At 36.8% G+C, this 22,872-nt stretch overlaps 1 protein-coding gene across 1 annotated transcript in view; it reads right to left on the minus strand.

Moving 5' to 3' along the window:
• Positions 1-510: 510 nt before the first annotated feature.
• The window catches only part of ARL5A (ADP ribosylation factor like GTPase 5A), a 28,150-nt gene continuing 5,788 nt past the window's right edge, over positions 511-22,872 (minus strand). Inside the window, exons 2-6 of the mRNA XM_053689900.1 lie at positions 22,428-22,488; positions 21,174-21,321; positions 12,110-12,193; positions 8,407-8,558; positions 511-1,170 (exon numbers count right to left, since the gene is read on the minus strand). Of these exons, the coding sequence (XP_053545875.1) occupies positions 1,122-1,170; positions 8,407-8,558; positions 12,110-12,193; positions 21,174-21,321; positions 22,428-22,488 (494 nt within the window). The 3' untranslated portion in view covers positions 511-1,121. The remainder of the gene's footprint in view (positions 1,171-8,406; positions 8,559-12,109; positions 12,194-21,173; positions 21,322-22,427; positions 22,489-22,872) is intronic.

Consider the following 22,872-nt stretch of genomic DNA (forward strand, 5'->3'; position numbering starts at 1 on the left):
TTGTCGTCAACTTGTAATACCAGTGCACATTAGCGTGCGCTGATATTACTCCGTGGAGCGCAAATATTGCTTTCACAAAAGTGATATTTAGCACTCCACATGTAATCTGGCCCTTTGTGGGGAATTCAAATGAGTTTAATGTCCCTTAGAAGTTATACCAAATGCCTCAATTTTGCGATTTGCTGAGCTGCATGCAATCTTAGTGTATACCTGCATGCTACTACATTACTTTCAAACGGCAAATACAGAATTAAAAATTAATCCACTCTACAGCCAAGAACCAAATTATTTATTATTTTAAAAAATTGAACTGAGGACAGTAGAGAAAAAAAAAAAAAAAAAAAAAAAAAAAAAAGGAATGTTACAGGACATCCATCATGGACTTTTTGGTGAATCAGTTTCCAACTAATAAAAGGGAAAGCTACAGATTTAATGATAATTCTACTAAGAATTATATTCACAACTTCAAAGTGCTTGTTGATAAGAAAAAAAAAAATATATAAAACCATACTGGTTAGAAATTAGGACATCATCTTACCTTAGTTTATTATCACAACTTCAGAATGGATGAACAAAGCAGAGTCAAAAAAATAATTTACAGAAGTATGGACCAAGCCTTTTCCGCTGCTGAAATGGAATAGAACATGCAAATCCCCATTTGCTTTAAAAATCCAGTGCGAAATACAATATAGTCAGCACTGGATCATACCAAGACTATTATTATGTACATTAGTACAAATGTATGAGCATGCATACACACAGGAAATAGAAATCCAGTCCAGTTCCTAAGACATTTTAAAAATACTGGTCAGTAATTGGCTGTATTCCTGATTCAGCAGCCATTTTATCTGTAAAACTGCACTTTAAAATGTTGAACATTTAAAACTCTGCTGTCTTTTTCTCCAACTGTGAGGGGATAATACCACTTGCAAGCCAATCACATCTTCAAAAAGGAACAGTCACAGGAATCAGTCTTTAAAGAGAACCAGTCATTTTTGCTCTGTGTGATAGAACCGTTGTAACACAATGTTTATAAATAGACATTGTAGAATGCAGCCGTCCAAGGAATCATAAATACAGCAAGTCGTAAACATAATGTCTCTTTGCTCCCGCTACTGTGGTCATCTGGCTTTAAGTCTTGACATCATCCATTCAAGTCCTTGACATAAGCTAAAAGAGAATAAAATATAAATAAGAATACTTAAATATGATGTGTAGTAATGATGTAATAGCATAGAAACAAAGTGAAAGTAATTTAAAGGACCACACAAACGTAAAGGGATATGAAAGCATTTTTTTTTCGTTCATGATTCAGATAGAGCAGGCAATTTTAAAGGGACACTGAACCCAAAAATTTTCTTTCGTGATTCAGATAGAGCATGACATTTTAAGCAACTTTCTTTTTTTATTTTTTTTTATTTTTATTGATTCCAGCAGAAAAAATAAACATATATCAGGATACATTTCAATTGGCCCCACCAGGCATTCATGTATGAATTAGTAAATTAAAAAAGAAAAAATAATTAATGATACACTAGAACAAACAAAGCATGTACTAAAACCTGATATTCGTAATGTAGCTGAGTACGTCACTGGAGTTTTTATATATATATATATTAAACAATCAATGAAAAGAAAAAAAAAAAAGAAAAAAATTTTTTTTTTTTTTTTTTTTAATAAAATTCCTCCTCCCTACATTACCTAAATGCCACTATTATTACACAAGAAAATCGGTCTTAATACGTATTGTCTTATCTCTATCTTAACTCCCTTCTTCCTTCCCTTTCTCCTTCCTTTCCTCTCCTTTTTCCCCTAATCTTTCTTTATTTCGCTTTCTTTCTAATTTACTCCTATTATCAAATTATCTTTATTCTCTTGGTATCTTTATTTGAAATGCAAGAATGTAAGTTTAGATGCCAACCCATTTTTGGTGAACAACCTGGGTTGTCCTTGCTGTTTGGTGGATAAATTAATCCACCAATAAAAAGTGCTGTCCAGAGTTCTGAACCAAGAAAAAAAGCTTAGATGCCTTCTTTTTCAAATAAAGATAGCAAGATAACGAAGATAAATTGATAATAGGAGTAAACTAGAAAGTTGCTTAAAAGTGCATGCTCTATCTGAATCACAAAAGAAAAAATTTGGGTTCTGTGTCCCTTTAAGCAACTTTCAAATTTACTCCTATAATCAATTTGTCTTCGTTCTCTTGGCTTAAAATTGCATACTCTATCTGAATCATGAAATAAAACATTTGGGTTTCATATCCCTTTAAGAACTGGCAGTTTTTTTTTTTTAATTATTATTTTTTTTTTTTTTTTAAAAGTAAGGTTTACATGGTGCGTGTCAATTAATTATTAAAAAGGACCATTATAGTGTCTAATTCATAAGAACAGATACAATTCAACACTAGTGATATGTTTAACCCTCACAAAGGAGTTAAACCCAGTTAAAGTCCTGAGCGGAAACCCCCACTGATCTAATCAGCAGAAATCTAATGGCTGTAATCTGAACACTATAATGGCCCTTGAATAGTTTGCATTTATGTATATAGCTCAAATACGGCCCAATGATCTAAATTTCCCAAGATCAGATCCTGGTGGGATTATTGTAAAAAGGGACAGTCCCTGCGAGAGTAGAAATTTCCTGTTAAAGTAATGGAGCTCGCTGAAAAGGGAGACTTCGCTCTGTGAAGTGAGGATAGCAAGTGAGCAGGGGCGCACTTTAAAAAGTAAATCCTGCAGCCAATATAAATCACATTATGCCATTTTCTGCATAAAGCATCTTACAATCACCTAGATTTTTGTATGCATGTCTTATGCATGTGATTTTTGTATCCTATTAGGGTTATAAGTATTTTGAGAAAATCTTGCCATCCTTTAGTTGGCAAGAAAAAACGGTGAGATCTGTTGTGCAAATGTCTGTCCAGAATTATGCTGGGATTAGAGAGACAATCTCATAAACACCCATGGAACGCCCAGGTTTAGTCAATTTTACAAAAAAACAACAATTACGCTTTGTATTTTGTACTTATAAGTACGAATTTCTTGCTTTTTTTGGCATATCCAGTGTACTTAAAATTACAATTTACGCTGTGCATATTTAATATGGATTTATTCCTGTGTAATTTACATACAAATTTTACGTTTTTTGATGAAGAATGTTAAGATTTTTGATGTACCTTAACAATACAATTTTTTTCTGCATATTTTTTTGCGAATGGTTCAATTATTTGTTTTGTACAATTATTAAAATACAAATTTCATTGTGCACTTTTGTAATGTCTGCATCTCCTCTCCATACATGCAATATATGCCCCTTAGCTTTAGATAATTTCACCAGGGAAATAGAAGTACTGGCGAGCATTCTTTAATAATCTTGCCAGCCTAGAGATCTTTAGCTCGTCTGGCCCAGTGTCTTTAAATTGCCTCAGCTTCTAGGGACAGTTAAAGGGACATAAAAACAAAAAGAATACCTAACAATGAGGAAATGAAATTGCAGGTAGAGATCACCCTCTCATATATCTAGATATATATTAAACTCTCTTGCAATTGTGAGATAAGATTGTTGTTTGATATATGAGATGGACAGTAATGTTTGACGCTTCCTTAAGATATCATTATTGTAACCTTTTGAATCTAGGTTGCCATATGAAGCATATTTTTGGACTTTACAATAGAGCTTTGCATAACTAGGCTTTTCGTCCTCTATAAGGATGCTTTGCACTTTAGGCAACCAGCAAAGCACAGGTCTCATCTTTTATTTTCATATTTACTGGTTGGACAAAATATTGGGACATTACCATAGATTTTGATGATTTTAGGACAACCTTTTTTTAGTTTCTGACTTTATTATTCTTCTGTTTTACTTTAATAAAAATGCAAAAAGAAAATGTAATGTGTTAAAAATGTTATATTATTGCACTGTTGCTTTCATATATCTGTGTCAAACACCTGCAAAGGGTTTAAAAACATAGTTAAAGCCAGCTCCAGAGCAGCAATACACTACTAGCACCTAGTGAAAAGTCTTGTAAAACTGCATGCTATATCCGAATCGTCAAAGCTTCAATTTGGACTTTCATGTCCTTGGAAAGAGAGTGACAAACTGTACTTAAACACGACCCTAAATTAAATGTACTGGTGCTTTAAGGTAAGTGATAGCATAAGCATAGCAATGAGAACACTTCATAACATAAGAAGTCACAATGTACACCTGATTTGAAGTTTAATAAGTTAAAACCTTTAATACCCAACAGGAACATTGAAGAGCTACTCTAGCCTTGGAGGTATTAAAGGGGATGCACTGTAAAACGTTATCCCCTTTAATGTGTTCTCAGTGATCCATTTTACCTGCTAGAATGTAAATTGTTTGCAAACAAGCCCTTAAACTTTACAGTAGGGGTAGGAGAGACCTAGAGTTTTAAAGCGAGTGCCAGAAGCAGATTTAAATATAACAAACTCTTATCAGTTGCTTTCCTGAGTACTTTGTACCTTTAATATGAGTTACATCCTGGACAACTGGACGTCGGTTTTCCCTTCTGTATTAAAAAGCTATGCAGCTACCTATAGAGTTTATATTTGTCTATCCAGCTCTACATTATGTGGTTCTCCAAAAACTTCTGAATCCTTCATTTCTCGCCTGGCTCCTAGATTCTGATTAAAAATGTATTAAAACCTGTGGTAAATAACTAAAGAAAATCCAAATCAATTCTGGAATATTTGCATCTGTAAAATAGGAAAGTTTGGAGAGGGGATGGGACCAAGTGTCATTTAGGCTATATTTACAGTCATAATACAGCTTATACATGTAAACTTAAGGTAGCTTCACTTGTATACATAGCACCCTCAGGAAGACAGTACCGTAATCATTATTATTTGTTGTTATAAATTTCCATTTTAAAACACAAAAATAAAACCAAAAACACAGGCAGAGAAGACTGTGACAGAATTTGTTGATCATTTTATTTAAAAAAAAAAAAAATATTAATTAAAAAAGTTTGGATTTCAGAACAAGTTTGGATTTTTGAATTCATGGATTTTGTACCTGTATTACACTATTGCTAGCTAAACTGCGCGTTTAACCCCTGTAAAGTGGGGAAGAATATAGTTTAGGTCAGGACCTAGCTGTACAAATCTGGTGAGCCAATAAAAATATACTTATAGTCACCAATCAGCAGCTAGCTCCCAGTAGTGCATTGCTGCTCATGAGCCTACCTATGCTTTTCAACAAATTATACCAAAAGAACAAAGTACATTTGTAAACTTATCTTAAAATAGCATTCTCTAGCAGATCCATGAAAGTTTAATTGTGACAACCATGTCCTTTTAAGAAAATTGTTCATTATTAAAGATCATTTTAGATTCAAAAGACATGGTACTGTAACCAGTGGGAGCTGCATTCCCATATAAGTATCTTGCAAGGCCCATAAACATATAAAAAGTAATATAAAACTAGTGCAAAAAGGTAACATGTTCTAATCTATAAGGAAACAGGAACTTGGGGAAATTGGTGGTAAAATAATATAGAAATCATTTGCGTGTTAACACAAGACCATACAGGAAAAAGAAAATCCAAGACACAGATTTCTATATCTTTGCTCATATCTTATTCACTAGGGAGATTTCCAATCACCAAGGTGGTTCCCGTTGCTGACCCCTCACTTAGTAAATGTCTATAAAGAAAAGGAATACTGAGGGAAGGAACCCTGGTGAGTTATAGTTAGGATATGAGCAGAGATATAGAAATCTCTAGATTTCATTTCTAACCACCTTGCTTACCTACTAATACTTAGCCAATTCTAGTCTCTTGAGCAAAAATAACAGTAGCGATATCTTCTGGTCTTAGTAATTCTGGCTGTTTGCTTAGAACAATGCGTCTCCTGGAGAAGCACTACACATTTTCTCTGCTTGTGCAAATAATGTAGGGTCACAGATATGTTTATTACCTCATTTAACCTCTTGATGTTAAAGGGACACTCAAATCAAAATAAACTTTAATGATTCAGAAAAAGCGTGCAGTTTTAAGACACTTTCCAATTTACTTCCATTATCAAATTTTGCAGACTTTTTATTTGTACTCTTTATGGGGAACAAGATCCTACTGAGGATGTGCACAAGCTAACAGTGTATATTAGAGCTGCAACAACTAATCGTCATAATCGATAATAATCGATTATGAAAATAGTTGTCAACGAATCTCATAATTGATTAATCGGTTTGCAATTAGTTGGTCTGTGCACAACACCAGCTGCTTCACTCCACTGAGCTCCTGCATATGGTATTGTGTTTTATGGTTAGGTCCTTAGGCTAAAGGACGTCTACAGACGTCTACTTTTCACTTTTTCAGGACAGTATAAGTTTACAACTACCCCTGGCTTATGTGCAACCCAGATATAATAGTCATTATTTGGATTGTTTATATTAAATCAGGTGATTTGGAATTATGCTTTGCATGATATAGTGATGAGCTTATTGTTTACACCTTGCCCCTAGATTGATGGGAGTTATTTAAATTGATGTGCACTATTATCTGTTTGCACAATTATTAGCGTATTGCTTGCTATTGCTGATTATATGTACTGTATAAATAAATGTGTAAGGCTTTGTCCTGTTATTGATATAAAGTCCTTGGTGCTTCTGATTTTGTTTATTGTTTTTTTATATTTGTAATAAATTGTGATAATATGTACCAGATTCAACCTTTATAAGTATATATTCGTTATTTTTAGAGCGGACTAGATATTTTTCCCTAACCTTATAGCTGGTTATTTACCATTGCATATAGATATAAAATATATTTTTATGTTAGAATGAAATAAAGGGTTACTTTATTGAGAGGCCCCTTGCCAAGGTAGAAAACACTGAGCATTGGTGAAGAGCTAACAAAGATAAATATCCCACTTTGGTGAAATTGGCAAAACCCTACTTATACACCTCAACAGCCTTTTCTCTGCTGCAGGAAATATAGCTGCAAACAGAGAACCAGCCTTAGCCAGGAGCATGTGGACATGTTGAGATTTTTGCATTTCAATGCAAAAGTTTCTGAAAGAGTGAATAACAGAATGTTATTAACAGTGATAGTCTAACTCTTTCTAGTTCTACCTCTTTTCAAACAGTTTGTGGTTTTGTTTTAATTATAAAACTGTGCTCTGCTGCTTAAAAATTGAAGAAACAGTTGTGTTAATGTAAAGTTTTAGTCTGAAGTTTATATTTGTAACACTCATTATGTGGATGTTATTTAAAACATAGAAAACTATTATTGATTCTCTTTTTATCCGATTAATCGAAAAAATAATCAGCCGATTAATCGATTATGAAAATAATCGTTAGTTGCAGCCCTAGTGTATATGTATACTAGTCTGTGATTGGCTGATGTCTATCACATGATACAGGGGCTGGAAAATGGGAGAAAAAATAAATCTGACAGGAAAAAAACCTGCTGCATGTTTGAAATTCAGAGCAGGTGTTAAATCGTGGTCTTTTTATAATGCACTTGTTAATTATGCAATTCTACTGCATTAAGTGGTCCTTTAAGTGATAATATATACAAATAATACATACAAATATATTTAAATAAAAGTACAATCTTAAAAGTAGAGATTGAGTACCTTATATGCTGACAAATAATACAATTGGGAAAATTAAAAATTTTAGACATAATAAAACAGTATAAAAAGGGTATATGCAGGGAAGTTTCTAGGTAAAAAAATAAATAATAATAATAATAATAATAATTATGGAGAGACTCACTATTCATTCTACTTCACCCCACAGATTGGGATGCACAAGGTCAGACCATCTCTATAGGAGGGGCGGAAAGCATACAGCCACTATTAAACATAAATTCATATACAAATCTGACAACATACAATAATATGAACTAAATAATAAGGGAATATGATTAGCTGATTTGGTAATAGCCTCTCTCAATATATAGTGCTCCAGGAGATGTTAGACATTCACTGCATTGTAATTTAAGTTGGCCGTCCTTATAGATCCTTATTATATCTGTCCTACAGACACTGTACCTAAGCTCTACATTAAACAAACTACCATAAAATATTAGAATGATTATATTAAAGCATCAGAAGAAACAGTGTGATAGCATCGTTTACATACAAAAAAGTATGAAAGTTGAATGTTATCAGAGAATTGATCTGGTGTATTTTATGTTTATATTTTTTTTTTTGGATTGATTTTAAAGGCCACATTTGCTTATTAATTGTTCTTTAAATAAACTATTTCATTAAATATATGAACACACAGCATTTGAGTTATTTTATTGTTGCAAATGACCTATAATAATTGAATTGAGCAATTAGAATCCAACCCTAGATAGAATGTTTTAAAAAGAAACCCAAACCAGCATATTAAATTGTGCTACGTTTTACTGTGTTCATTACGGTTTACTTACCCTTCCCCAGTTAGAGCGCAGCATGCCTGTATATGCCATTGATGGTCCTTGACGGATGTTAGCTTCAAGTACTGTGAAATTTCTGCTATAGTCATGCACTCCTTGACATCTTGTTTGTTTGCGAACACAAGCAGCCCAGCTTTCTTTAAGTCCTTGCAATACAAAAGTAAAGAATGTGGAGTCATTTTAATTATAATGAAAGGGGCAGTAAAGTCAAAATAAAGCTTTCATAAAGCAAAGAGCAATATTAACATTTTTACAGTTTACTTCTATTATCAAATTTGCTTTGTACTCTTGGTGTCATTTGTTAAACAGTAGACTGGGAAGCAGCAAGGCACTACTGGGAGCTAAACACATCTGGAAAAAACAATTATAAGAGGCAAACATGTGCAGCCAATCACCAGCTAGCTCCCAGTAGTGCATTACTGCTTCCACGTCTACCTAAGTATGCTCTTCAACAAAGGATATCAAGCAAATTTAATAATAGATGTAAACTGGAAAGTTGTTTAACCCCTTAATGACCGAGGACGTGCAGGGTACGTCCTCAGAAAAAAGGCAGTTAACGCCTGAGGACGTACCCTGCACGTCCTCGGTGTGGAAAGCAGCTGGAAGCGATCCTGCTCGCTTCCATCTGCTTTCCGGTTATTGCAGTGATGCCTCGATATGGAGGCATCCTGCAATAACCTTTTACGGCCATCCGATGCAGAGAGAGCCACTCTGTGGCCCTCTCTGCACCGGACATCGATCGCCGGTATCGTTGGTGGGTGGGAGCCGGTGTGGGAGGTGGGTGGCGGCCATTGATGGCCCTGGTCATGTGGAGGGGGGCGGGATCGTGGGTGGGGAAGTCCGGGGGAGCGCGCAGGCGCGTGCACGAGGGGGCGGGCGCGTGCCGCTACACTACAGAAAAAATATGTGTCCCAAAACAAAATAAAAGTGGGACATTTAAAAAAAAACCCCTTAGGTGTCATTTAGGTGGTGGGGGTTGGTCCGTGGGGGGGGGAGCTACACTACAGAAAAAATAATAAAGAAAAAAAAAAATAAACATTTGATTGTGCAAACTGGGTACTGGCAGACAGCTGCCAGTACCCAAGATGGCACCCAATAAGGCTGAGGGGGAGGCTTAGAGAGCTGTTTCGGGGGGGATCCTAAACACAGCATATGTAAATATGCTTTTTTTTCTTCTTTAAAAACAACAAAAAAAAAACTTTTATTTTAGTACTGGCAGACTTTCTGCCAGTACTTAAGATGGCGAGGACAATTGTGGGGTGGGGGAGGGAAGGGAGCTGTTTGGGAGGGATCAGGGGGTGGGATGTGTCAGGTGGGAGGCTGATCTCTACACTAAAGCTAAAATTAACCCTGCAAGCTCCCTACAAACTACCTAATTAACCCCTTCACTGCTATCCATAATACACGTGTGATGCGCAGCAGCATTTAGCGACTTTCTAATTACCAAAAAGCAACGCCAAAGTCATATATGTCTGCTATTTCTGAACAAAGGGCATCCAAGAGAAGCATTTACAACCATTTGTGCCATAATTGCACAAGCTGTTTGTAAATAATTTCAGTGAGAAACCTAAAATTGTGAAAAAATTAACGTTTTTTTTATTTGATCGCATTTGGCGGTGAAATGGTGGCATGAAATATACCAAAATGGGCCTAGATCAATACTTGGGGTTGTCTACTACACTACACTAAAGCTAAAATTAACCCTAGAAGCTCCCTACATGCTTCCTAATTAACCACTGCTGGGCATAATACACATATTGTGCGCAGTGGCATTTAGCAGCCTTCTAATTACCAAAAAGCAAAGCCAAAGCCATATATGTCTGCTATTTCTGAACAAAGGGGATCCCAGAGAAGCATTTACAACCATTTATGCTATAATTGCATAAGTTGTTTGTAAATAATTTCAGTGAGAAACCTAAAGTTTGTGAAAAAATTTGTGAAAAAGTGAACAATTTTTTTTATTTGATCGCATTTGGCGGTGAAATAGTGGCATGAAATATACCAAAATGGGCCTAGATCAATACTTTGGGATGTCTTCGAAAAAAAAATATATACATGTCAATGGATATTCAGGGATTCCTGAAAGTTATTAGTGTTCCAATGTAACTAGCGCTAATTTTGAAAAAAAGTGGTTTGGAAATAGCAAAGTGCTACTTGTATTTATGGCCCTATAACTTGCAAAAAAAAGCAAAGAACATGTAAACATTGGGTATTTCTAAACTCAGGACAAAATTTAGAAACTATTTAGCATGGGTGTTTTTTGGTGGTTGTAGATGTGTAACAGATTTTGGGGGTCAAAGTTAGAAAAAGTGTGTTTTTTTCCATTTTTTCCTCATATTTTATAATGTTTTTTATAGTAAATTATAAGATATGATGAAAATAATGGTATCTTTTGAAAGTCCATTTAATGGCGAGAAAAACGGTATATAATAATATGTGTGGGTACAGTAAATGAGTAAGAGGAAAATTACAGCTAAACACAAACACCGCAAAAATTTAAAAATAGCCTTGGTCCCAAACGGACAGAAAATGGAAAAGTGCTGCGGTCATTAAGGGGTTAAAATCGCGTGCACTATCTAAATTATAAAAGTTTCATTTTGACTTTATTGTCCCTTTAATATCATAATAATATCTGAACATATTTTAATACTTTTGTTTAAGTTAATTTTGTTATCAATTTTTATTTACCCTGGACAAGCAATTCTTAAAAACAAAACCTCTAAATAAATGTAGAGGCACAGAAAGCGAGAACTAATCTCTATAAATTTGCTATAACAATTTAAAAAAATACAAAGTTCTAAAATATATTTTAAAGGAACAGTCTAGTCCAAAATAAACTTTCATGATTCAGAAAGAGAATGTAATTTTAAACTCTTTTCAAATGTACTTTTATCACCAATTTTGCTTTGTTCGCTTAGTATTCTTAGTTGAAAGCTAAACCTAGGAGGTTCATATGCAAATTTCTAATCCCTTGAAGGCCGCCTCTTCTCTCAGAGCATTTTGACAGTTTTTCACCTCTAGAGGGTGTTAGTTCATATGTGTCATATATATAATACTGTGCTCAAGCACGTGGAGTTCAGGTGAGCCAGCTCTGATTGGCTAACATGGATGTCTGTCAAAAGAACTGAAAAAAGGGGGTAGTTTGCAGAGGATTAGATACAAGATAATCACAGCGGTAAAAAGTGTATTTATATAACTGTGTTGGTTATGCAAAACTAGGGAATGGGTAATAAAAAAGGTACTATCTATCTTTAAAAATAAAAATTCTGGTGTAGACTGTCCCTTTAAGTACTAAAAAATGTTTTTTATTTAATAAGGCTTTAAAATTTTGCTATTCATTTTTACATTCTATTTTTATGCTGGACAAGTGTTATTCTTAAAAAAAAATAAAAATATATATATATATATACATATATATATATATATATATATATATATATATATATATATATATATATATATATACACACATATACATATATATATATATACACATATATACATACACACACACACATATACATATATATATATATATATATATATATATATATATATATATATATATATATATATATACACATACATATACACACACATATACATACATACATACATATACACACACATATACATACATACATACATATACACACACACACACATACACACTAAAAAACACATGCTTTAACCTTACCTCATGTGATAACATTTTATAGAGTTCTTCTCTAGTTACAGAAATTCGCTCTCGGTCAGTGCTGTCCACAACAACTATAACAAACTATACAGAAAAACAAATAGGTTAAACAGAGTATGGTTTCAAATGTACAAAAAAAATGACTAAAAACTATATATACGACAATTTTGTAAAAAAGGTCGAGAAGGATAAAAAAAACAAAAAAAAAAAAAAACACACACACACCACACATACAAAAATGATTATACACACCTGACAAACTAAGACAAATGTTAAAACTGTGTATATATGGACTTCCGGAGGGCGGGCGGAGTGAACAGTCGCAAGGAGAAGGAGCTCCGATATTGTTGACGGCTGATCCCCCCAAAACTACACCTAAATAGCCCTCGAAGCCTGCAATCCTTAACAGGAAGTTTAGCAAACCTGTTCGGAGACCTTTTGAGGCAAGGAGCCAAAGCTAACGGCTCCCCCACCAGAACGACATATCCGTAAGAAAAGCTGAGAGAAGCCGAGAGAGGCCGCTGCTGCGGCGTAACAAGACAAAACCCTCTGCGGCGTAACAAGACAAAACCCTTGCGGACACCCAGTATCTCCCAGCAGCCAGAAAGCATACAAAAAAGGAGAAGTGCCGAAACCCTGAGACACGGGACAACGATTGTGGAGAGCCGCCATTTTTACGTCATCGCTCAAAGGAGGCCTGTAAGTTAACCGCGCACACACTCCTAGAGGCTCAGAACTGACCTAAATTGCAGACCCCTGACACCAGCTCACACCCCTACACTGCCATATATATAGGCCAAGAACACGCACCCGGGAATTCCGCTTGCAGACGGTGTCTAACCAACCACATGGCAGGCAGCCTCATACCACCTTTGCAGTGATACTACCAGACATATATACACCGGCCACAAGCTCCTATACAGAAACTAGAGGCCAGACATTTGGAGGTCGGTAGACAAAAGAAACGTTCCAATGACTGGTGCTTTCGAGGTGATCTGGCCAAAGACACGCAGGCCCTATAACATACCCGTTGGCTGTGCACGACCTTTTAACAACAGGGGGCAGTGAGTGAGGGGTTATGCGGCCTTTATGGGGAGTTTCAGATAGCTATGAAAGGGATGGAAATTTCCTAGCCATGAGGTAATCATTATGTGCTGCACTGACCCTCCACTAAATTAACCTCAGCTAACCCACTGATGGTGTAAAAATGTGTGCACCAAACCCCATGGTGTAGAAATCCTGTCCTTTCCCCTGGATTTGACCACACAGGATCCCTCCTTTCATCGCACATCTTTGTAACTCAGTCTCCACAGACCAGTACTGTATGCAGAAGTACTATTCAAGCTTTGTCAAGACCACTGGCACAATGTCCGGCAGGCAGAAACATCAAGATAAAAGGGCTAAATCTGTAGTGGAAGTTCATGCTGCTGATGTTGTAGCAGCGGAAACTCCGGATGACACAATTCCAGAGACCCACCCCATAGTTCAGATATCAGCTCTATTCTTGCCTAAGATAGAGCAGCTGCAGACAGGAATGGACTCACTGTCATCAGACTTAAAGTCATTCTCTTCTAGGCTCCAGCATGTTGAACAGAGAGTTGGAGATGGAGAAATTAGGCAGCGTGAAAATTCAAATAAGGTAGCGGCGCTTGAGGCCCAAAACAAGCTCCTAACTGAAAATTGATGATCTCGAAAACCGCTCACGGTGGAACAATCTTCGGATTGTTGGTCTGCCAGAATCTGTCCTGAACTCCGACCTATTAGAGTTTGCTGAAAGGGTCTTGCCTGAACTTTTGAAACTGAAGCCTGAGGACATACCGTGTGTGGCAGAAAGAGCTCACCGAATAGGCATTATTAATCAAGATCCAAAAACTGCTAGAGGCCCTCGACAGGTAATGAATGATCCACTACCCTTAACTTTAAAGACAAAATCCTAATTCTGAGAGCCTATAGGCAATGCTCCCCCCTGATGTTTGAGGAAAAAAAGATCCTTGTTTTCCAGGACTCTGCAGAGATTTCTAGGAGAAGGAGGGAGTTTTCCCCTTATTGCAAGTCTTTAATAGAAGCAGGATGCTCAGTGTCATTATTATTCCCAGCGAGACTCAAGCTCCAGACTCAGCAGGGTATTAAGTTCTTCGATGACCCTCGACACCTTCAGAAGTTCTTGAGACTTAAACAAGAGTCAGCTGACAAGGACACCTGAAACAACACTACCTACAACTCAGGGGACTGGTAACATGATCTGAACTGTATACTAAGTGGGTGGGGAGGGGACTGTTACAGAAGCATTAGTTATTTTGTTGTGAAGAGCTCATTTCCCAGCAGCAATGCCTGAACCAGCCAAGCCAGCGCCTAAGAAGGGCTCCAAGAAAACCGTAACAAGTATCATTTCATAAAGAGTTAACTTTTTTTCAGCTTTTAGAAACTATTTTCTAAATACAAGTTTGCTGGCCTCAGCTCTAATTAAGTTTAGTGATAAAACATTCCCATTGTCTAATCACCTCCGGAGTCAGACTGCTAATTGATAAGATGGACTGCATTGTTTTTTTGTGTGTAACTTGTTATCTGAAGTACTGTAATCCTATTGTGGCCTGTCAAAGGACATTGTCTCTCTATCTAAATGTGTGATGGGGGATTTTATGCTTCCCCCCCTGGGAGTGCCCTGTGTGCATGTAACCTCAATAAAAAGCAGGCTGGGCATCTCAGTCCAGAGTTCTTGGTTGACCCTCAATCGCAGCGTTGACTCGTTTTTGTGGGCAGAAGGGTATCCTAGCTGTATTTTTTACATTTGCGAGACTCATATAGAATACTATGGAAAGCAGCTTCTCCCCTCTTCAGCAATAGGGATCCAGGCTACTAAGCGGTCCATCTCTCAGCGAGACTAAGGGTAACCGTAACAGGGACTTGTGGAGATAACCCACCAATTTGAACTAGACAAGGGGGAGAAATCTTGACACTGGAACTGTCTCCCAATAACTTTGATGTTGGTTAGAATTGCATTTTAAGTTCTCAATGTTGAAGCAGTTATGTTTTTTTTTTTCAAACTATTCTCATCTTAGTTAGTGGTGTCCACCTTTAAGGTTACCCCATCACCTAGTCACTATATCTTGTGGAGTAGACATTGGGGGAATAGGACCAATCCTAAGAGAGTTTAATAAATTAGTTAACCAGGTTTGAAGTGTCTATCAACCCCGATTAGGAGATTTAGATTAGCTGGAGGAGACTATTTAGCCGGGCTTCTTAGGAAGCTTCTTCCCCTCTTTTTCATAACATAACCAGCTACTAAAATGACCTCAGCCAGGGAGTGTGCTGTGAGAGGTGGGCATTATAAACCATCAAAAACCCACATGATAAGGCAACTACTAAGAGGTGGGGCTCAATTGAGGGGAGATAGAAGTTCACCTCTCTTTAGTGGGGGATACATATACACATATACATATATATATATATATATATATATATATATATATATATATATATATATATATATATATATATATATATACATACATACATACATACATACACACACACACACACACATTTATAGGGATAGTTAGCTTATTAAGATACAGGGATAATCTACATCAGGAGGGAAAGTGTAGTGCTGCACTGAAATATCCTTTATATAGTAACTGGTCTAGACGTTGAACAGTTATTATGAAAGTAAGATACCAAAATGTTATGTTTGCTGAAATTTATTGGTTGCTCTGTTGTTAATTTTTTTGTCCATTTGTGCCGATTTTGTTGATGCTCTCTAACTAGCTGGTGTGGTGCTCTCCTTCCCCCCCCCCCCCCCCCCCCCCCCCCCGGGACCCCTTGACTTGGGGGATTGTCCCCAAACAGGAACTCACGGGTAAGACTAACACAACATCCACACTGCTCCATAACCACTGGAACACCATACATAAAAGTAAGACATCCCAACCCCACACTTCATCCTTGCAACTAAATTAAGACAATGAACAACCTACATATAATGAGTTGGAATGTGGGGGGCATAACATCTCCTCAAAAACGCAGATCGATCTTGCTTTATCTAAACTCTAGAAGAGTTGACATAGCTGTGTTGGAGGAGACGCACTTATTGAACCTTGAACACCAGAAACTAAAGCGGAGTTGAGTAGGTGAAGTTATATATACCCCATTCGAGCAAAAAAGGGCGAGAGGAGTAGCTGTTCTATTTAGGAAAAACCTGACATACACCATCACTAAAACACTAGTGGATCAGGAAGGGAGGTTTGTAATGCTACAATTGGAAATTCAGGGAATGGCATTTGCATTAGTGGGGGTATACGGCCCGCAACGGCAAAAACATCTCTTTTGGAGAGAAATACAGGCTAAAACAATTCAGTTCACAACACTACCTGTTGTGATGGGTGGAGACTTTAACATTGCTCCTCAGGTCCCGGCGGACAGGTTCTATAATCCAGACAGGAAAGTAGTCACTGCCCAGAGATTCAGAAACTCCACACATTTAGGAGATCGTTAGGTCTGCAGGATGTTTGGAGGGCCGGTCATCCTGAGCAAAAAGATTACACATGTATGTCAGTTGCAAAGGACACATTATCTAGACTTGACTACTTCCTTGTGTCCGCTGACTTTTGCCCTAGAGTAGTGAGCACAGAGATTGATCCGATAACTATTTCGGATCATGCCCCAGTAGCAGTTAGAATCCAAATAAGTCCCAATAAGGGAGAAACTAACAAATGGGTATTTCCAACGTATCTATACAAAGATCCTAACTTTTACAGACACATTCTGGGGGAATGGCTTTCATATGTAGAACTTAACGAAGAACATGTCAATAATCCTATACTGTTCTGGGAAACAGCCAAGGCAGTTTTGAGGGGGGTTATATCCGCCTATGCTGCAAAAATTAAAAAGAAAGAGTAAGGCCCAATCAGAGCTCTTTTTAGTACAGATATTAAACGCTAGGAATAGATATCTCAGAAACCCGAACCACACTAACAGACTTAAATATAGAGAAGTCAAACGTGCAAGGGATGATTTAATTTCCCAACAAAACTAGTAAAGCTCATGCTAAAACTCAAGCTAAGTACTATAGATTTGGAAGTAAAACTGGACGACTGTTGGCCAGAATGACAAAAGTTGTCAAGAAAAAGAAACACCATTTTAGCGATCAGGCAGGGCGAGGTAGTCTTGAAAAAAGAAATAGACATTCAAAAGGCGTTTACTGATTTTTACAAAGACCTTTACTCAGCACAACAAATACAACCTGAAAATGAGGAGAGGTTTTGGGATCAATTGACACTACCGACAGTAGACCAAGTACAGTTAGACACACTTAACAGTCCCATAGTCCCGGGAGAGATTCTGGCCACAATTAAAGACCTAGCATTAGACAAAACTCCGGGCCCTGCCAGCGGAGTTTTATAAAATAATGGGAATGGAAGTAAGCCCAACCCTGGCGAGGCTATTTAATGGCTTGCTCACAGACGAGATTACACCCTCCCCTAGATTTGCAGAAGCCAACATTAGTATCATCCCGAAGGAAGGTAGAGACCCCCTCTTAACACAATCATATCGCCCTATCTCCCTACTCAACCAGGACTATAAGATCTTGACCAAGATACTTGCAAATAGACTGGCGAGCACCCTGCCATCAATTATACACCCTGACCAAACGGGCTTTATAAAGGGGAGGTATTCGGTCCTTAATATTCGGAGAGTCCAAACAGTCATTCAATACTATTGTACTATAGCGCAGCATAGATCGCGTGAGGCAAAACATCAGGAAGCGGCTTTACTATTTTTAGATGCAGAAAAAGCCTTTGACAAGGTTTTGTGGAGGCATTTATTCAATACTCTGAGCAAAATGGGATTAGAAGGTGCGTTTGTTAAAGTAGTTCATAACTTATACAGAAGGCCGCAGGCTTCCCTCCTAGTTAATGGCGAGGTGACCCGGCCCTTTACGCTCCATAGAGGCACTAAACAGGGTTGCCCTCTCTCACCGCTCCATTTCGATATAGCCATAGAACCACTAGCGATAAAAATTTGACAGATGCTGGAGGGAATGCGCATCAGCGGGACGGCTCTGCATGTTTCGCTGTTTGCTGACGATATGGCGCTCTATGTACAAGACCCCCACAGGAACATCCCAAAGTTGATGGAGATGATTAAGGAGTTTAGCCTAATTTCTGGGTACAGAATTAACACCGACAAAACTGAACTGCTTTGGCTGTTATCAAATAATAGTAAACAAATCCCAGGTTACGATTTCAAGATAGAGGATGGTAATTTTAAATATCTGGGGATTACACTTCACATAGACCCTCGCAGGTGGTACTCCATCAACTATGGCCCTTTACTTAAAAAATTTGATGGCTTAGTTAGGGGATGGTCCCTGCTGCCATTATCTCTGTCAGGTAGGGTTGGACTCATAAAAATGATCTATTTCCCAAAATTATTGTACTTCTTTCAAACATTGCCAGCAATACTTAGGAAATCAGATCTGAGCCGCATTAAAGAGATGGTCCTCAAATTTATTTGGAATAAAAAAAAAGCATAGAGTCAGCTACCTTAAACTTACTGCCCCGAGGGAGATGGGGGGGGGGGGGCTATCATTACCCAATTTTGAATTATACAACTGGGCGGCTCAATGTAAATTTGTCATAGACTGGATAACGGGACAAGAGAAGTTCACTGACCTTAGACTAGAAAGCGAGCTGACCAAACTGTGGGCACTAGAGATGATACCACACATGACACAGACACAAGTGACTAGACACCTGGGGGATCTGGCGCTTCTGAGCCAGCCTGCAAGAGCCTGGAGACAGGTTTGCAGAAAACTGGGGGTGACCATAGGCTGATCTCTTACTTACCATGGTGTGGGAATCCTGAATTCCCGTCAGGTATCACGTCTAAAGCGTTCTTTCAGTGGAGAAGCCAAGGACTACGTACAGTAGGACAAACGGAGATGGGGGAGGGAAACACATGCATTCCTTTTAAAACTTAAGAGAAACCTTTGAACTCACCATTACGCTTATCTTCAAGCTAGGCACTATTTCGATTCTATTCACAAAGAGGTAAAGAACAAAGACCAAACACCCATACTACAGAGTATAGAACTGGCAAAACATGGTAACACATCCATATCACCACTATACACAAAAATGAACAGACTGTCAGGTATCTCATGCAGAGAGGGGATAGCTGCCATCTGGAGTGAGAAACTAGGGACGACCGTGACAACAGAGGAAATTGACAAAAGTATACATAGAGTTAAGTTGGCCACCCTTTCATCAGAGGGGAGGGAGTCGCACTTTAAACTGATACACAATAGCTATGTTACACCAAGCAGATACCAGAGTTGGAAAATAGATAGAGATAGCAGATGCCCTAGGTGCGGTCTTATAGACACAGATATTGAGCATATGCTGTGGATTTGTCCCAGACTAGTTAGGTTCTGGAAGATGACAGAATACTGGACAAAAACCAAGATGCGGATTCCATGCGGAAACTGGACATTTCAGAATATAGTGCTCCTTGACTTTGCAGGTCTACCAAAGAACAACAAACTATTCTTTCACAACATTGTTTTGATAGCGAGACACCTAATATTTCAAAACTGGCTTAAACGTAATCCACCTACTGTAACACAACTGACGCAGACGTTGTTAAGGCAATTATTTATTGAATAATCCGATGGACTGGGAGACATGACTGCTAGAGTTAGATCCTTCTTTAACAAATGGGGACACTTCATTCGTACACAGCCAGACAGCACCCGTAACATAATCACAGCGCCATTCCGAAACACAGACTACATGCTGGAAGCAGTGTTGCGAGGAAATTGGCAAACTTGATGAATGGAGCTTCCTGGAGGGGGGGGGGGGTCGGTTAGGAGTGAACCACGCTAGAGGAGAGTTTAGTTTTCATTTAGGTCTTATTGGTTAAAAAAAAAAGTGCACATGGCTTTAATTTACTTGGTTATAGAAGCATTAAGAAACTTGATGTATAATTGGAAGTATCATTTAAAATGTAACCATGCAATTATATGACATTGGTTGATTGAACCTGTTTTCTTTTTTCTATATGTTGCACTCAAAAATAAAAATATTTTTTAAAAAAAAACTGTGTGTGTGTGTCTGTATATATATATATATATATATATATATATATATATATATATATATATATATATATATATATATATATATATATATATATATACATATATATACACACACATATATATATATATATATATATATATATATATATATATACATATACACACACATACACATAGACAATTTCTCTATATTCTGCTATACTGAAAACTAAAAAAAAAAAAACTTACATACTTACAATTTGTTACTTATTAGCTTAAAGATTTGATTGCCTACAATGATTGTACACTTTTTTATGTTTATATTTAAATGGCTTATATTTTGGTGCTTGTTATGTATTATCTATCATTATGATAATTTTGAACAAGTGAACAAACAAAATTACATACATCATCACTCTAAAAATCAGCAGATATTCACATTTTAGATAAGCGCATTCAGTGTTTTCGGAAGGAAACGAATGCCGAACATGGTGGCCGTCAGCAGCATTTGGCTATTTTACGAGTCAGAATTCTTCTTGTGAAAGAGCAACACACTAAGATCTGTGCAAATCCAGATATTAGTTTGTTGTACTTTCACAAGAAGAGATCCGGCTCCAAAAATAGCCAAATGCCGCTGGTGGCCATCATGTTCAGCATGCGTTTCTTCCTGAAATGTTTGAATGCACGGCTATCATATTTATTAGAAAACTTTGACAAATTAGAGCATTTTATTATTAATAACATTTTTGTTTATGTGGATAACAATATTTAACAGTCTTTCATAAGTTAGTCATAAGCCTAACGTTCGCAAAGGCCATTGTACAGCCCTGCATCTCCTTATTGAGAACAAAAAACTAAACAACTATGACCCTTATCACTGGTGGGCTGGTAATGTTACCAGTAGCTGAATGTGCACTTACTGACCGAACCGGTGGTATTACAGATAGGAAGTACAGCTGGTAAGTAAATATTATTGCAAACACTCACCTCAGTATTTGTGTAATATGTGTTCCAAGATGATCGCAAAGATTCTTGTCCTCCAATATCCCACATAAGAAATCGAGTATTATTGACCACTATCTCTTCCACATTGCTACCTATTGTAGGTGATGTATGCACAACTTCATTCATTGAACTAGAACAGAAAAAAAACACACATTATCAGTAATAATAGCAATGATTTGATGCATATTAAAGTTAATTCCACACAACTATCATATTAGGCATTTTTTTTGAATTGCTTGCTACATGCTAGAGAGTTCTAAAGAATAAATTACATGCAAAAAATAATAATTTATGCCACTGCCATACCTAATAGAACTATTTCCTAAAGTATATTAGTCTGGCTTTGTTATCCAACATTAATCATTTTAGTGTGGGATATTAGCACCATACTGCTGCTTGTGTGATAAATATTAACCATTCACGTCTGAGGGCAGAGAGCTCTATCTCTTGTCAAAAGTTGTCTCTGACTGATGGGATTTGCAAATGCAAAATAAAGATTAAGAATGAATTTTCAGCGACTCTCTTGAAATGTACTGAACTGAGTTTATATATGCATGTGTGTGTCATAAATATTTTATTATACACACACAGGTGTGCTTGACAAATATCCGGGCACAAGAGCACAAAGTATATTGGTCCTGGTGCGCAGTAAAATGCCCTTTCACTCTGGCATGCTAAGATTTGTGAAGGTGACAGTGCACTTCCCCAATCATGGTATGTGAGGCACAAACATATGTGCCCAGTTGCTGCATTTGCACAAAGCTGCCAGACTTCATACCAAGTTCCTTCTCCAGCTCTTCATGCACAGCTGTGTGTGTATATAAGGGGTAGGGTGCAATCAAGTAGCTAAATAAAAATTACTAAAATAAATGATAGATACAATAGACATTATTCCATTTGTATAAAAAAACATCTTTGTTTAGGTCCTAAGTTTGATATAAAATTTGTAAAACACTGATGTGACAAACAAAATGCTATACTGTATAGCAAGAAAGACATAACATTATTCAATACTGAATGAGAAAAGTAGTTCATGTGAGAGTTGAATAAGTTTACATGTGTAAAACAGTGAATAGAAAATAACCCAATTAAATGTACTGAACCGGAGTTTAACAAACGTGCTTTTCACAGCACAATATTATGTTATAGAGGTCATAAACAGAATGTAAAACTCTTATATGACAATGACCCTTTAACAGAACAAAATTAAATACTGAAAAGAAATCTTATACTTACAACTGATACAGTATTGTAGTTTTCCCTGCATTATCAAGTCCCACAATAATTACTTTGTGTTCTGAAATAAAGAAAAAAAAAAAAAGGACAGGTTTACAAATAAAACCATAAAATTCAGAACCAAATTATGCAAACATTAACAGCACATTAAAACATAATACTTCCATTTATTTATTATAGAGCAGAATTTTTTTTTAAATGCAGATCTGCATCAAGCTAATTCTGTGTCTGCCAGAGCAAGTTCTTTTAAAAGGTAACAGGTAAACCGATCTTCTTTCCATTAGTAATTTTAAACCAAGGAATATATTACAGTGTAAACAGGAGAATTACTCAGCATTGACATCTCAATACCATGATAAAGACTGGTTTAGCTCTAGTTATTTATTGCTTGTATTACAAAAAATAAAATAAAAATCTTACAACAACATTTTACAAATGAAGTGTT

This window comes from Bombina bombina, chromosome 1 (assembly GCF_027579735.1).
Source record: "Bombina bombina isolate aBomBom1 chromosome 1, aBomBom1.pri, whole genome shotgun sequence".
Classification (NCBI taxonomy): domain Eukaryota; kingdom Metazoa; phylum Chordata; class Amphibia; order Anura; family Bombinatoridae; genus Bombina; species Bombina bombina.